The sequence below is a fragment of the Trematosphaeria pertusa genome, assembly GCF_010094035.1.
Source record: "Trematosphaeria pertusa strain CBS 122368 unplaced genomic scaffold BU26scaffold_4, whole genome shotgun sequence".
Classification (NCBI taxonomy): Eukaryota; Fungi; Ascomycota; class Dothideomycetes; order Pleosporales; family Trematosphaeriaceae; genus Trematosphaeria; species Trematosphaeria pertusa.
In genome coordinates this window covers 1545520-1560855 of record NW_022987215.1, presented here as the reverse complement: position 1 = coordinate 1560855, position 15336 = coordinate 1545520, and the positions used below count along the sequence as shown (strand labels likewise).

Sequence of the window (15336 nt, the reverse complement as noted above, 5' to 3'; positions counted from 1 at the left end):
CCAGCGACATCGCCAACGATCTTGCTGTCGTTAACTCCAAGCGTATCTTTCAGGCCGCTAGGAAAGGTCCTGTCCATCTCGAAGTCATCGCCAACGATCTCCATCTCAAGATCAGCGACTCCAAGATCGACAAGATGGCTGGTCGCTTCCCCGCACTCACCACTTCCAACCTTCCTCCCGCGACTCCACAGGAGAAGTCTGCCACCGCTTCACCGGCCCGCGGCTCCGCTATGCTCAATTCCATCTTCAAGTCGGTGCGTGTCCCAGAGTTTCGCCACAAATGGCAATTCTGGGCAGAGAAGGGCGTGCAGCCGGGCTCGTCATCCAAGTCCAGCGCCGCCGAAGACTACGCCAACCGCCCGAAGCCGCTCGGTGAGCCGATCGTCTCCGTTAAGGATTTCTACCAGCACTTCAATAACATCCCCCTCGAGGGCCTCAAGATGCGTGACGCAATCCATCTCTTCCACGCGGGTGTCAAGCCGGTCTGGGAGGACCCACGCAACTCTCGCGGCGGCTCATACTACTTCCGCGTCCCCAAGGAGCTCGCCCCCCAGTTCTGGCACGAGATCTGTCTCCTTGCTGTCGGTGATGTGCTCCAGGCCGCCGTCGAGACCAAGCGGGAGTGTAAGTTCACCATCATCTACCCTACAGATCTTCGTCAGCTAACCATTACACAGCGTTCAACGACGATATCTGTGGGATCTCCTACAGCATGCGCTGGAACGCGGTTCAGATCCTCGTCTGGACCCGCGACGCCGACAACGAGGCGGGCAAGGAGCGCCTATTGGCTACAATCGTGGACAAGATCAGCGAGGAGCTGAAGCCCAAGAATCAGAAAGACTACTGGTACAAGCCGCACATCATGCATACGGATTTCCAGCAGGACGCTGCTGCCCCTTCAGCACCCAAGACGACGGCGCCTACGGCTGAGTAGATGCGAGTGGGGTTGGATCGCGAGCTTCGCGGAGTCTGGATGGCACATACATAGCTAAGGATGGTGCTACGGAGTGACGGGGCAGATATGATGACTACTAGGACATATTGCATGAATTCAGAATTTCCTTCGAATACTGAGCCTTTTGATTGAGACCTGCGATGACCCAAACCCAACCGAAAGCTCAACGTGTTGCTTGCTATCATATCACCTTACGATGCTAATGGTATATGTACTGTGGTAGTAAGGATTCGGTGTTGTTAGCTTGACGTTCACCCTCCTTCCCGCACTTGGCAGGAATGACGTCACTACACACAGTCAGCGCCCCACCTCATCCACCTTTCCACCCTTCAAGCCCAGATACACCAGCATGCTCCTCCTTCCGAATTCAGCGCGTACTACAAACATCCATCCATACATTCATCCCATGTCTCCCAGACATCCCTTATCATTCTCCATATAACATAATCATATTCATTTCTATTCCTCCCTCCACCACAGGCTTGCCAACACAAAGCAAGCTCTAGCAAAATCAAATCCAAATCCCCCAAAATGGGCATCCCCTACTCGCGCGAAATAAACTCCGCCTTCGAGCAAGTCACGCCCCTCGTCGCCGCCGGCTTCAAGGTCCTGCGCACCACGAAGAACATCTCCATCCTGCTGGCCGTCATCCAGGTCCTGACGGTCTTTTTTCTGCTCCTCATCCTGCTCGCCCTGCTGCTGCTGCTGTATACTGTGAATCCGGATTTGGAAGTAGGGTTTCCCTTTTCCTTCTTCCCCCCTTCTTCTCCTCTTCCGGCAAGCTTTGCTTCGCGCTGCTTTGCTTCGCTGCCTGTGATGCAGACGCAGACGCTAACAGCGCAGCAGAAAGAGCGCAAGGTCATCGTCACGCCGTTCCTGCAATGGCTCGCGCGCGTGTCCTTCTGGGGCGTTATCAAGGGCGCGGTGAGCGCACTGGTGGGCATTGCGCTCACGCTGGGGGTTAGCTGGTATTTGTTTTTGGTTAAGCATGAGGATGTCGAGTATGCGGGAAACGAGGACGCGGATAAGGCGCTGGAGGAGATGGAGGGAGATGGGAAGAAGAAGGCGAAGGAGAAGGCGAAGGCGGAGAAGGGTAAGAAGAATGGCAAGGATGAGGGGAAGGAGGAGAAGAAATAATAGCGGTTGGGCTGTTGCGACAGGGGCTTTGCTTATTGGCGTTGCGCGGAGGAGTGGTAGGTGTTAGGGGCGCGAAGGGAACTGGGCTGCCTTTTGCGTTAATGGAGGCGTCTTGTCGGGAGCCATGGAATTCTGCCTAGGCGCTAATGGGGTGGGCAACGCCCAGACATTCGAATCCGGCAGGCACGGGTAACGGTAACACTGTCGGGTGTCAAGAGCGGAAAGCACACTGTATGAGAGGAAAAGTCATCATTGAGCCCTACTTGGTATCATCCATGAGAGCCCGGGATCCTAACGCCACGAGACCGTCGCTATGCACCAGCACTGCTCTCAGGCCAGCGCTACCCGCGAAGACGCCCAAGAGAGGAAAAGGTAGGCTGTAAGTCTTCAGCCCCTAACGGACCACCAATGTCTTGACGACGTTGCAGTCGATATCGTGCAGCTCTGGCGGGAACTTGCACATCTCGCCAAAAATGCAGGTCTTGGTGCCCTTAATCTGGTTCGTCTTCGAAGGCGGCGCTGGGCAGCGGTGGCCGTAGATGCATTTGATATCTTGACAGACACTACCATTCTGGCAGGGAGCCATGCGAGCCACGAGCCGGAGAGTTGCTATCTCCCCATCGGTAGGCTTATAGTTATGCAAGTGGGTACACTTGTGGCCATACGGGCACTCTTGACGCAGGAAATGGACATTGCACAGCTTGACCTTCTTCAGACGGTCGACTTCGGATTTATCGTAGTCGCGGCAGGGAGGATCGACTCGCTGACCCATTCGGTTACGGGCGATGATTTCTTCGCGATTGGCAGGTTTGTACGTAGGCGAGTGCGTAACAGGCGGGGCGGGAAGTGAGGCCTTTGCTGCCCACGTGCCGGTGATGACTGGTTTGATGGCTGGCATGCCGTCGGACGCTAGAGTGGAGGACGAGGGTGTCCGTGGGAGACTCGGAGCGACCCGGGCCAAAACGGGGCTATCCAACAAAAGGTTCGGGGTGCCGTTAGCCGTGCGAGACGGAGGCGGAGGAAACTTAGTTGGGAGACCGCTGAGCATGTTGTAAGACTTCACAGCCGGGGAACCTGTTGCCACTCCATTCCCTCCCCACACAGAAAGCTTGGATTCTCGAAAGATGCCAGCAAACTTCTACAGATGTGTCAGATGTTGGAAGGCCTGCAGGAATTGTCATACGCACCTTGGTTCGATATGGTAGGACCAGCAGCTCCTTCTCAAATGGGACTCCCTCCAAGAGTGTTACCTTACTCCGGTATACTCCATCGGTCATGTACTCTTCAAGCGTCCGGGCGTATCCGTTATCATGAGAGCATCCGAAGAAAATCTGCCGACAGTGGAGATTGTTGACAAATGCTTTGAAATGTTCTATAATGGTTAGCCGGTATCAGGTACTGATGCATGCCTGGATGAGATGTACCGATCACCTTCTTATCCGCCCGATCTTTGCCCGGCCCGACATTGGCAAAACTGAACAGACCCTTGTCCGAGGTGAAGCCTTGCACAAAGTCTTCGAACTGGCGGGTCTGCTCTATGACGCCGGTGCGCACAAGCACCTCAGCGAGGCCCTTGACATTGGCCCAAATGTAACAGAAGATTCGGGATTGGATTGGAATGATGGGATTCTCGCGCTCGATGTAGTCGGCAATAGCGGCATGAAGCTGAACGGCTGCCCGTCGCCCGCCATTCTCACCATCGCGAATAAACTCGTCCCGGAAAATCATACCGTCTCCGTCAATCAGAACTACGACAAACGGGTCCCGGTCCTGGGAGGTTGTCAGCGGAGGAACACGTAGGCTCAAGGCCTTCCGGGAGTCATCGATAGGATCGAGGAGGTCCGGGGAGTGTCGACGTACCAACGCCATCTTCATTGAACGATTCTCGGTTTCTAGAGCCAGAAGCGTGTCACGGTCTCCGCCCTGCTCGGCAGATAGACGCTGGTACTCCTGGCTAACGTATTCATACCGGACCATGAGTTCCTAGGTAGTGTCAGCGGCGGACCGTTTGAGATGGATTGGGTGGAGGTAGCTACATGGAGCAAGCTGCCAACGTCTTGCGTATTCCGCATGCCTGACTCCACGCGGGCCCAGAGAGAGGCGTGGGTACTATCTTGGAGGCCATTTGAGCCCGGAGCCCGCGCAGGCGTGCCGATGGGCGACTGCGTGTTGCTGAAAAACGAAGCCGGTGACATGGTCTGAAATACTGCAGGCTGAGATTGTTAGTCAAAGTCGATTATTGCGGTCAGACAGCGCGCGCGAGAGCGAGAGGTACCGTCAGAGAAGGCAGAATGGGAGAGAAGCGAGGTGTTGAGTGTGCGGAGTCAAGTAGCTGCGGCAGGCACGAAGCGGAAACCAGCCGTGGCGCGGGAATGACAGAGCGGGCTTCACTGGAAACCGCGGGTGACTGAGTTTTGTAGTCGTTAGTGCAGCGTAGAGAGAAAAAAGTCACTGTGCCCCAGAGTGTGCGACCATGCAAGCAGGCGCGCCCAGTAGCGCCCGGGTTCACTGCAGCGCGGGCGGTGAGGTGCAAACGGGACCAATCAAGCAAGCGGCGGCAGGCAGCGGCGGCGAGACGCTTTGGCTGGCGATGGTGAATCTCTTTTTCGTCTTTTGAAGAGAGCGCGTCCGTGGTTGCGTGCAGGCGAGCAAAACTTTCGGGAGGGAGTGGTGATTGGCTCCGTGGCGCCCGATTCGGGCTAGCGCGCATTCGCCCTGCCCGCACCTGCAGCTTGCGCGCGGGCCTCCACCTGGGACAGAAGCCACGTTCAATCATCATCATCGCCGACATCTCCTCCCCACACCCTCTTGTCTCGCATCCCATCCGATTGTCTCTCCGCCTGTATCCACCATGGTCGCCTGGAAGCTGTCCACCCTGCTCCTCCTCTCGCTGCGGGCGCTCAATGCCTTCGCCGCAATCGAGGTGAGGCTCGCTGTAATTTTGACGATGCATAACATCAATTAGCTGACCCATCTCCGCCAGGTTGAGAACGTCGAAGAGGTGGCCGACGACGAGCCGCAAACGCCCAATCTCAAGGTCTCCGTCTCCACCAGCTTCCCGCAATCCGAGATTTTCGGCGTCAAGCTCATCAACGGCCATGCCACCGAAGCACGCCTCTCCATCAACAACGAGGAGCCGCAGGCGGTGACCGTCGCCCTTGTCGGCGGTTCGTTGCTTCAGGATGCAGGCGACCAGTCACACATCTTGCGCAATCTGACTGCCCAGCGCTATGGCCTGGAGATCCCCGCGGGCGAGGAGCAGACCGTGACGTTCAGCTTCAGCACCGAGATGCACCCCCAGGACGTGCGTCTGCAGCTGGTGGCCGTGCTCAAAGACTCCAAGGACGCCTTCTACACCGTCTCAGTCTACAATGAAACCGTTACCGTTGTTGAGGCGCCGACCAGCATTTTCGACCCACAGATGTATGCGCCTTCCCGTTCCCTCAAGCAAATGCTCCGCCGTTCTCCACACCGCCCTTCCACGCATTCAAACAACAACTGCTGACTCACATGCTTCTAGAATCTTCCTCTACCTCGTCCTCTTGGCCGCCTTTGCCGGAACCGTCTACTTCATCTACAACACCTGGATCACCACTCTCTTCCCCCAGAAAAAGCGCGGCGGCAAGGGTGGCGAGCGTGCTAAGAAGTCCTCCGGTGGCTCGAAGAAGGTCGATCCCTCTGATCAGGCTGCGGTTATTGGCGCCGATGGTCCCGCTGTCACTAGCGGTGCGAAGGCCTATGATGAGAGCTGGATCCCTGCCCAGCACCTCCAACGCCCAGAGGCTAGGCGCGTTAGGAGCGGAACTCCCAAGACCAAGGTCAAGAGTTAAGCGATACACTAGGGAGCTGGATAAAGGGATTGATGGTTCTAGGGGATGCAATCTGTACGGTGGAACATGTTGTGGGTGTGTCGTGGTGGCATGGGCCTTTTTGAAGGCTTCGTGATATTTGGTGGACGCGTTGTAGGAAACCCAATGGGACTTGGAACGCTATTTAGACGGGCTCCCTGGATGACGCATATCTGGCAGGCTGAGAATGCGTGCCACGCCCTGGACATGGCAAGCATCTTGGCGATATGAAAATGTACTCTATCACGAACCCCAAAAGTTGCCGGTTTTGTATAACTACGGGGATAATAAAACGGAGTTGTCAAGGGTATCTCTGTTTCTATATTCGTGAAGCTCGCGGTATCGAGCCGTGAATCTGACTACCCCAGTATTCCAGCCCAGAGTGCCTTACTCCTTTTTCCACTTCTCAAACTCATTCCCAAGATGATTCTTCAGCGCCGCAAACTTATTCTCGAAATTCCTTCCGCACCGCCAACACACCATATCCCACTTCGGCCAATCGCCCGGATGAAACCTCGGGCTCCCCTTCTCTAGCGGCAGCTCGTCCAGTCCCACGAAGAAGCTCGAATTGAAGCTCAGATAATGCTTCTTGTGCTTTAGCCACGGCGAGTTCATCTCGCGCGATATGATGTGGACGTGCATGTGGTTCATAGAGGGATGTGTATGGACGCCGGCTTTTATTTCTGAGAGCCAGTCGCGGCCGGGTGGGAGGAGGGCGGCGCGCTCGTCTGGCGGTGGTGGGTCGGCGGAGGACATGAGCTCCTCGAGGGCGGATTGGTAGGGGGCGTCGGAAGCGGAGGAGGCGCCGTATTGGCGGCGGAGTTCGCTGGCTGCGAGCTGCTTTAGGCGCTCGACGCGGGTGCGTATTTTCTCGAGGAATTGCGGGTTGGAGGAGAGGAGCTCGAGCGGGTGTTGGTGGTAGATTGCTGGGTCGCGCGGGAGGAGTAGGAGGTGGACGCTGGGTATCTTAGCTTAGGATGTACTCCGTAAGGAAGGGTAGACAGGGTATGAGCGTACCTCGCCTTCGAGTACTTGTCGTTAATCACCACGAAGTCGTCGTCGTACTCGACTACCTTGCCCTCAGGGTTCTTCTCCGGTTGTTCGATATACGCAATCAGGCCGTCCCTCCGATCCCATGCTTTCTTTGCTGCTCTCTTCACAGTATTCATCGTGTCCGTGGGCGCACTATCTGTTGGCGCTGGCTTCGGTTTCTTCGCGTGAGTCATGAGTTCTGTGACTGCATTGTAAGTCATCGCCTTTGTAGCTGCCTGAAGTACGGATACGAACATGCGTTGGGCCGCTTTTGCGCGGAGGGTTCTGCTTCTAGTTGCGGATGGTTGGGTGGGAGATCGCCTGTGATTTCTTCTGCGAGGAGTGCGTCGTCGGCATCTTCGACATCGTGTGAGGTAGGCATCATGGCTACCTTACGCGGTGCCTGTTTGCCTTTTGGAGAGCTGTGTGACTGCGTAGCGCGAAAGGCTATGACGTGGCCTCGTCTATTTTAAGCGTATGTATTGGGTGAAAAATGGTAGACACGAGCTCGGGGAAGTCGACAGTACTCCAATTACGTGAGCTTCATAGATGGTTTTATGACGACGAAGCTGTCGGAATGGACCTCTCTAAGTGGTCCGTGCTCACCGCGGCGGTGCCAAGCATCGGAATTTCGGATCTGGGGCGATTGCTGAGGACTTTCTTCCCACAAGCACAATGCTTTCCCAAGCTAATAGCAAACACCCTGGAGCATTCTTTCCGGGAAGAAGAAGGAGCTCCTTGATAGACGGATGCGGACGAACCCTGGCTACTGAGCCCTTTACTAGCGAGCTGCGCCCTTTTGTGTCCCACACCCAAGCTTACACAAAGTCATCCTAATTTGTACGGATTTGTTCTCGATGGACTTGTCCGAGCTACGACTTTTAGAATTCGCGCAAACGCAACTTAGGAACCATGCCGAAGAATCATCCACCTCGCGGCGCTGCCGCAAAGAAGTCTGTCCCTCCTACCGAGGATACGAGCTATATCATCTTCGGCGACGAGAAGAAGAAGAAAAGGAGCCAGAACTCTGCTAACACAGCTGATAATACCAAGAGCAAATCAACTGGAAAGCAGCCTGCAAGCGAAAATGACTCTAAAGGCAAAGGAAAAGCACCTGCGGGCCAGCCCGAGGAAGCTCCGAAGAGACCAGATACCAGGACTCTGATCGCCGGAGCCTCATGGACGGGCAAACTTCCTGTCAACTTGCTGTCTGAGCATTTTCAGAAACAGCAATGGAGCAAGCCAGATTATCGTATCCACAAAGAAGGGGATATGCACGTCGCGTATGCAGTAGTGCTGTCTAAAACGAACCCAAAGACCCGAGAGACTACGACATTGCCGCCATTCAAGATACCCCTTGAGCTCGCTGAGAAGGCACGTCAACCAACCGCTGTGGAAGCGCGCAACTTTGCCGCGGCTTATACGCTCTTCCGTGTTGCGAGCGCAAAGAATCTGCACATGATGTTGCCACCAACCTACAAGGACCTCTGGAAACGAGAATTCTCGGACCTGAAGAAACAAGATGAGAAGGACGGAAAAGCATGGCTCTACGAGGCTGATCCATTTTTTGGATATGCGGAACGAGAGAAGGCGAAGGAGATTGCAGCAAAGGAACGTGAAAAGAAGCAGAAGGAGCGTGAGGCGGCGAAGAAGACCCACAATCTTCAGCCTGGAATGTCTATGCCGAACTCTCGAGGTCCCTCTCCTAGTAGGAATATTCTGAAGGGCTGGGAACGGGTGCCGAAGATCGAGCTTGGGAAAAAGACGAGGAAGCAGGTTGAGCGGCTGATTCGACGTGATGCTGTTTGGAATCCACACGGCCTCAAGCTGGACGCAAACACCCGAACGAAACTGGTTGATGAGGTCACCGAACTTGGGTTCAGAAGGAGCCATGTCGAGGAAGCCGCAGAGATGTGCAAAGATCGGGAAGAGATTATCGAATGGCTTCTTATTCATGTCCCCGAGGACGACCTTCCGTCATGGAGTCTCCCTGAGGGATATGTTGCAGGTATCAGCATGGCCAGCGCAAACCTCAAGCGCGAGGGCGCCATCAAACGTCTTGCGGCTGCTGGTTATGCGACCGAACTTTGCGAAGAGGCGTATGACAGCCAAGGAGGAAACGAACGCAAAGCAGTTGCAATTCTTCAAGCACATCTCCTTCGGCCCAACGATCAGGACGAGGATATTTCACAGCACCTGGAGGACCTTGTGCTTACGGACAACTCTGGAGATTCACAAGACGCCGCTGTCGATGCATGGGAAGAAGAAATGTCGTCTTTGCAAGCCATCTATGACAAGCTGTTCTCGCGGCCATCCCCCACTGTCTGCCGTATTGAGCTTGACATCAAGCAACAAGGAAAGCGCCTACTTCTTCAAGTACACAAGCCATTCGGTACTTACCCGTCCGTTGTTCCTATCATCACTTTCGAGGCTGCTATTCCCGCATACATTCGGCTGAGCATCATCCGACAGGCTTTGCTACATGCCGAAGCCAATTTCCTTGGCATGCCCATGATCTACGACATAGTGGATTGGTTACAGCAGAGTGCTGGTGAAATCTTCAAGAACCCGGGACGCCTCACTGATGTATCATCTGGCCTGGCAGCAGCAGATCATCGGACTACAGACCAACTAGCGTACATTACGAAAAAGGGCAGGTCTCGTAGGCCAATCGACTGGCGGCCAGCAACCGCTCAAAGCCAGAAAATGTTGTCTCAATGGCAGGCTAAGCAGCAAACCTCAGCGCAACAGAAGATGATGTCTGCTCGTCAGTCGCTGCCGGCATGGAGGCTGCGAGAAGAGATAGTACGAACTGTCAATAGGAGCCAAGTTACCATAATATCTGGTGAAACGGGGTCCGGAAAGTCAACGCAATCGGTCCAGTTTATTCTAGACGACTTGGTCCAGAGGCAACTCGGGGCTGCAGCGAACATCATCTGTACCCAACCACGAAGGATCTCCGCCTTGGGTCTCGCTGATCGCGTGGCGGACGAGCGATGCTCCCAAGTCGGCGATGAGATTGGCTATGCTATTCGGGGCGAATCGAAACAGAAACCAGGAACAACTAAGATCACTTTCGTCACCACTGGTGTCCTCCTAAGGCGGCTTCAGACTTCTGGCGGGAGCTCAGATGATGTCGTGGCCGCGCTCGCCGATGTCAGCCATGTGGTCGTTGATGAGGTGCATGAGCGCAGCTTGGACACGGATTTTCTCCTAGTCCTTCTTCGCGACATTTTGCGACGCCGCAAAGACCTTAGCGTCATTCTGATGAGCGCTACGCTCGACGCCGATGTTTTTGAGCGATATTTCAAAGACGTTGGGCCTGTTGGACGCGTTGAGATTGAGGGCAGGACTTATCCTGTTCACGACTTCTACCTTGACGATGTGATGCACCTCACTTCGTTCCGAGGTAGTCAAGATCTAGAAACTGAAGAAGAGGCAGTGGAGAAAGCATTCTCTGCTAACCTTCGCAGCATCGGCTTTGGCATCAACTACGAGCTCATTGCGGAGACCGTACGCTACATTGACCGCCAGCTTGGCCCCAAGGACGGTGGTATCTTGATTTTTCTCCCTGGCACTATGGAAATCGATCGGACACTTCAGGCTCTCAGTCAGTCCTCTAACTTCCATGCGCTACCTCTACACGCGTCGCTTCTGCCAATCGAGCAGAAGCGCGTCTTTCCTCCGGCGCCTTCGGGGAAGCGCAAAATCATCGCTGCCACCAATGTCGCTGAAACCTCAATAACCATTGAGGATATCGTAGCAGTTATCGATACTGGCCGTGTTAAAGAAACGAGTTTCGACCCCCAGAACAACATGGTCCGGCTTGCAGAGACCTGGGCATCACGAGCGGCGTGCAAGCAGCGACGCGGTCGAGCCGGCCGGGTACGGGCAGGAGAATGCTACAAGCTGTATACGCGCAATGCCGAAGCCAAGATGTTAGAACGACCCGACCCAGAAATCCGACGAGTGCCGCTAGAACAGTTGTCCCTGTCTATTAAGGCAATGGGAGTGCAAGATGTCCCAACCTTCCTGGCATCAGCGCTCACGCCGCCTGAGAGCACAGCGGTCGAAAGCGCCGTTAGACTGCTAGGCCAGATGGGAGCCATTGCAGACGACGAGCTAACGGCCCTTGGTCGCCACATGTCCATGATTCCAGCAGATTTGCGATGCAGCAAGCTGCTCGTATATGGCGCTACATTTGGCTGTCTCGAAGCTGCGCTTACCATTGCTTCCGTTCTCACTACTCGCAGTCCGTTCATCTCTCCCCGAGAACGAGACCAAGAGACACGTGACGAGTTCAATCGCATCCGGTCCTCTTTCTCAAACAACCAAGGGGACTTGCTCGTTGACCTCCGCGCATTCGAGCAATGGGCCGCCTTCCGTAGCAAAGGGGCAACTGCTCGTGAGCTCCGCGCATGGTGCGCATCGAACCGGCTCTCGCCTCAAACACTCCTCGACATCGCCTCCAACCGCTCGCAGTACCTCTCCTCCCTCAAGGAAATTTCCTTCATACCCACTACCTACTCTTCCACCAACCCAAAGACGCACGGCGGTTACAATGCGCAGAACGGAAACGACGCTCTGATCCGTGCGCTCATTGCCGGCTCGTTCAACCCGCAAATCGCCCGCATCCAGCTTCCAGACAAGAAATTTGCGGCCGGCATCTCCGGCGCCGTGGAGCTTGATCCCGAAGCCCGAGAGATCAAATACTTCAACCAGGAGAACGGCCGCGTCTTCGTACACCCCTCGTCTACCCTCTTCTCCTCGCAGACGTTTCCCTCGAACGCTGCCTTCATGTCCTACTTCAACAAGATGGCTACGAGCAAGATCTTCATCCGCGAGCTTACGCCCTTCAATGCGTACTCCTTGCTCATGTTCGCAGGCGACATCCGGGTGGACACGCTAGGGAGGGGGTTAGTCATTGACGAATGGATTCGTCTCCGTGGCTGGGCGAGGATTGGTGTGTTGGTGTCTAGACTGAGAGGTATGCTAGATAGGGTCTTGGAGACGAAGGTGCAGGAACCGGGCAAGGAGTTTAGCGAGAGAGAGAAACAGGTTGTGGATGTGGTGAGGTGGATGGTTGAGCGGGATGGATTGGATAATTAGTGGCCGGCTTTGAAGATGTTCTCTCTACTCAAGTTTGAGAGCGTTAGAGAAGCGGGCCCCGATATCGCACTATGGAGTACTGGGAATATGGATGCTTTGAGCTAGCTACATTTTCGGCTAGAAACTTTTTGCATAGATTTATAGACACGCTCTTCAACATGCAGGTTCTTTATGATGCAATTCATGCTTCATGGATGGGATTGGGCGATGAATTTATGTGTCTTTAGGCTCTTGCGTTGTGGTTACCTCCGGGTGGTGGCGCGCGAGGTGAATTGCCCCGCCACGTGAGCTGACGCACGGGTCACATTGTGGCGCAGCCAGGCTCAACCTCAGCCTTCCTGCTCATCTCACTGCACTTCAGACACCTCGTCCTCCTCGAGAAATCTCTCGATGCGGTTTCTCTCGTCCTGTTCTTCGCGCCATGTTCTTAGTGCATGTCGCTGATCCATTTTGTTGGCTTGAGCCGTCCGTTTCGACACCTCGTTAGGCGCCGAGGTCTCCGGGCTTCCCTCCCTCCCTCCCGAACGTCCTGTCTGCTCTGTGGTCAACTCTGCCCGTGGATCGCTAGATGCTTGGATGCTTGGATTCCCTGAATTGTCCTTTTCTGGCATCCTGCATCACTATCAAGTTTATCCAAGATGGAGACTCCGTGGTCACCTGGAAGTGCGTTTAGGGAGCCGCTAGACCCTACGCCACCTTTGGAGAGCACACCTCAGACTGCAAGGTCCTTCATACGCGTAAACGAACCTTCGCCTTCACCCTTCAATCCGATAGGGATTACTTCGGGGCTATGGGGTTCCGCCGAGGAAAGTGAGAGAATTGATGAAGCAAATCGTCGGGCTAGGCAGAGAAACAAGTTGCCTCACAATGAGAATTCGGGAGAGGAGGATGAGAATGGAGAGGGGATGTCTCACGACGCCTACGGGATTCCTAACAAGAACGGTACCTGGAGTTGTGCCTACCCTGGTTGCACTTCGAGGGCAGTCTTCACGCGAGCTTGCGATCTCAGGAAACACTACAAAAGACACACAAAGACCTTTTTCTGTCGCCATGGAGGCTGCCCGCAGGCTACTGGTGGTGGCTTTTCTAGCAAGAAAGATCTTGCAAGGCACGAGGCAAAACATAATCCTGGCTTCCTGTGCGAGTGGGAGGGCTGCGGCAGAGTGTTCAGTCGGGTGGGCAACATGAAAGACCACATGAGGAGGATACACCTGAAAGCATCTCAGGATCGCCCCTACGCCCATTTAACTCCGCCGCAGACTAGTCGTGCACCCCTGATAGACAAGCGGAAAGGCATCTCAAAACTAGCGCAGTCTCCGCCATTAGAGTTCGTTGAGCCCGTTGGACAAGAGCATCAATTCCGCTTCACCGGCCCTAGAACTCCGTCTTTGGGGCCAAGGAGTTCCTCCGAGAAAAGTGAGGAAAGTGAGGAAGAGACGGATTTAGAAGCAGGGGAGGATGAGAAGGACGAAAGTGCATCGGACTCGGCCAAGCACAGGCAGCCCCTACGCCGAGTCGTCGCGCATGCCCAATTTGTACTCGAGGAACTGGACAGTGACGAAACTTATGATAGTGACGTAGAAGTGCTGCGACCTAGTCATGTCGAAGATGGAGAAAGTGAAACAGGCGATGCAAGCACCGAAGAGAAAAGTGCCAATCTTAAGCTAGGACTTGAAGGAGATATAGTCACTAAGTTCCAGGACCCAGAGTGTCGAGACGAGTCGTCGGATGAAAATGAATGGCAAAGATTGTACAAAAGGGAAACGAAACGACGGAGCGCAGGCATAGTCAAGCGCACCCACAGCCACTCGATTGAGGGAGACAGCAGCTATTCAGATAACGACCCGCTAGACGACCTTGACTGGACGGCTCGGCGCCTTCGACGCCGCGTACGGGGGTCCGGCGGCCCGTCCTCTCTCGTTTTCGAAGACACGGAACAAGCTGGGAGCCTCAGAAATACGCCGGTAAACTTCTCCTCGTCGGGTGGCTTGATGAAAATCGGGGACTGGGTATCAGAGCTGAAGACATCCAAACTCGCAGAAGACACGGAAGGCAACATGGCAGCAGCCCTAGAGAAGCTTTTTACGATTGAAGAGCCTGCAGTACACAAGTTCGGCGACACCAGTAAAGCGCCTGTGAACTCCGGTACGAGAACGCCAGACGAGTCAACATCTACGCAAGAGCTACCTGGAAAGGGTCGCCCATTGCCACTCGCTCCAGGGCCTGCTCAGGAGAGACGGCAGAAGCATGAGGCTCGACGCGCAGAGAAGGAAAGACTAGCACAGAAAGAAGCAGCCAGGCGCGCGGAGGAAGAGGAAGTACTAGAAGCTGCGCGTCAGAAACGCCGCGAAAAGCGCCGGGCTAGAATGGCGGAAGATATACTTAGGAGAGAGGAAAAGGAGCGCGTAAGACGGGAAGACGAAGAAAGGCGCATTCGATACGAGCAGAGACGAGAGGCGCGGCGCCTAGAGCGTGAAAGAATTGAACAGGCTGAACGCGAGCAGGCTAAACAGGACGAAGCGAGGCGACGGAGAGTTGCACGCGAGAAAGAGAAGCGTGCTTCTATGAGGGCCAAGGTCGTGGAAGTTGACACGCCGTCAGGACAGCACGTGGATGCAGAGTTGGAGACACAGGGGAATGTTGAAGCAGAGCCCAGAGAAGAGAATGAGCCCGTTCCTGAACAAGTTCAGGAGACTGCGCGGGTCCTAGCAGAGGGAACAATCCCTAGCATTTTAGAAGAAACGGCAAATGAGGCAAATGTTACGGGCCAAGCGGAGCGCAGGAGGATTCAGAATAAGCTAGCGCAAAGGAGGTTTCGCGTCAAGGTTGAGGAGCAAGTGAAGCTAGCAGAGACGGGGGAGATGGCCAAGCTCAAGGACGACTCAAGCAATCAAAAGAAGGGCGACATTTTGATGGACCCGCTGCCCGGCGTACAGGTCGCCATGAAGGAAATCGACGCGCGCCCGAAAAAGGAGGAGCCCGGACTGCCATTAAACGACCCGGGATTGGAAGTGGGAGCCGACAAACCCGATCGGGATACTGATAATTCGGCAGGACCGTCCACGATCAAGTGTATCTGCCGCTTCTCAGACGACAAGAGACATATTGTCCAGTGCGAGAAATGCGGTACATCGCAGCATATCGCTTGCTACTATGAGGATGCTCGCGAGATCGTAGAGATACATGAGTGCGTGGAGTGCTCTTCAAAAGCCTTGAACAGACATTCGACTCGGGACCCTTCAGAAAAAGGAGCCA

General features: G+C 54.8%; 7 protein-coding genes across 7 annotated transcripts; 5 read left to right on the top strand and 2 right to left on the bottom strand.

The window, feature by feature from the left end:
• Nucleotides 1–134: 134 nt before the first annotated feature.
• Nucleotides 135–934, top strand: BU26DRAFT_421919 (translation initiation factor eIF4e; the record flags this gene model as incomplete). The annotated part of the gene is made up of 2 exons (XM_033823436.1): nt 135–624; nt 678–934. The coding sequence occupies 2 exons, from the start codon at nt 135–137 to the stop codon at nt 932–934; spliced, it is 747 nt and encodes a 248-aa protein (XP_033687231.1).
• A 546-nt stretch (nt 935–1480) lies between these two features.
• BU26DRAFT_538971 (uncharacterized protein) lies at nt 1481–2092 on the top strand (the record flags this gene model as incomplete). Its single annotated transcript, XM_033831482.1, has 2 exons — nt 1481–1687; nt 1802–2092. The coding sequence occupies exons 1-2, from the start codon at nt 1487–1489 to the stop codon at nt 2090–2092; spliced, it is 492 nt and encodes a 163-aa protein (XP_033687230.1). The 5' UTR covers nt 1481–1486.
• Nucleotides 2093–2486: 394 nt separating this feature from the next.
• On the bottom strand, nt 2487–4287 carry BU26DRAFT_561979 (uncharacterized protein; the record flags this gene model as incomplete). The annotated part of the gene is made up of 5 exons (XM_033832980.1): nt 2487–3230; nt 3280–3464; nt 3517–3862; nt 3953–4075; nt 4129–4287. 5 exons carry the CDS (start codon nt 4285–4287, stop codon nt 2487–2489), a joined length of 1557 nt encoding a protein of 518 aa, XP_033687229.1.
• Nucleotides 4288–4895: 608 nt separating this feature from the next.
• Nucleotides 4896–6250, top strand: BU26DRAFT_516894 (uncharacterized protein). The gene is made up of 3 exons (XM_033828441.1): nt 4896–5015; nt 5076–5515; nt 5613–6250. The coding sequence occupies exons 1-3, from the start codon at nt 4944–4946 to the stop codon at nt 5920–5922; spliced, it is 822 nt and encodes a 273-aa protein (XP_033687228.1). The 5' UTR covers nt 4896–4943; the 3' UTR covers nt 5923–6250.
• On the bottom strand, nt 5942–7193 carry BU26DRAFT_590625 (HIT-like protein; the record flags this gene model as incomplete). The annotated part of the gene is made up of 2 exons (XM_033834774.1): nt 5942–6898; nt 6958–7193. The coding sequence occupies 2 exons, from the start codon at nt 7191–7193 to the stop codon at nt 6328–6330; spliced, it is 807 nt and encodes a 268-aa protein (XP_033687227.1). The 3' UTR covers nt 5942–6327.
• Nucleotides 7194–7649: 456 nt separating this feature from the next.
• BU26DRAFT_452387 (DEAD/DEAH box helicase-like protein) lies at nt 7650–12243 on the top strand. The gene has a single exon (XM_033824794.1). It carries the CDS (start codon nt 7885–7887, stop codon nt 12079–12081), a length of 4197 nt encoding a protein of 1398 aa, XP_033687226.1. The 5' UTR covers nt 7650–7884; the 3' UTR covers nt 12082–12243.
• Nucleotides 12244–13277: 1034 nt separating this feature from the next.
• On the top strand, nt 13278–14012 carry BU26DRAFT_422224 (uncharacterized protein; the record flags this gene model as incomplete). The annotated part of the gene is made up of 2 exons (XM_033823449.1): nt 13278–13731; nt 13768–14012. Coding segments are annotated over 2 exons (699 nt in total), but the record flags the coding sequence as incomplete, so codon positions are not given.
• Between the last annotated feature and the right edge of the window lie 1324 nt (nt 14013–15336).

Excerpts from the sequence above, each read along its gene's own strand:
- BU26DRAFT_516894 (XM_033828441.1), top strand. The coding sequence starts at position 4,944 with ATGGTCGCCTGGAAGCTGTCCACCCTGCTCCTCCTCTCGCTGCGGGCG. Across the intron at positions 5,016-5,075 it reads ATGCCTTCGCCGCAATCGAG|GTTGAGAACGTCGAAGAGGT; the intron begins GTGAGGCTCGCT and ends CATCTCCGCCAG. Across the intron at positions 5,516-5,612 it reads AGCATTTTCGACCCACAGAT|AATCTTCCTCTACCTCGTCC; the intron begins GTATGCGCCTTC and ends ACATGCTTCTAG.
- BU26DRAFT_452387 (XM_033824794.1), top strand. The coding sequence starts at position 7,885 with ATGCCGAAGAATCATCCACCTCGCGGCGCTGCCGCAAAGAAGTCTGTC.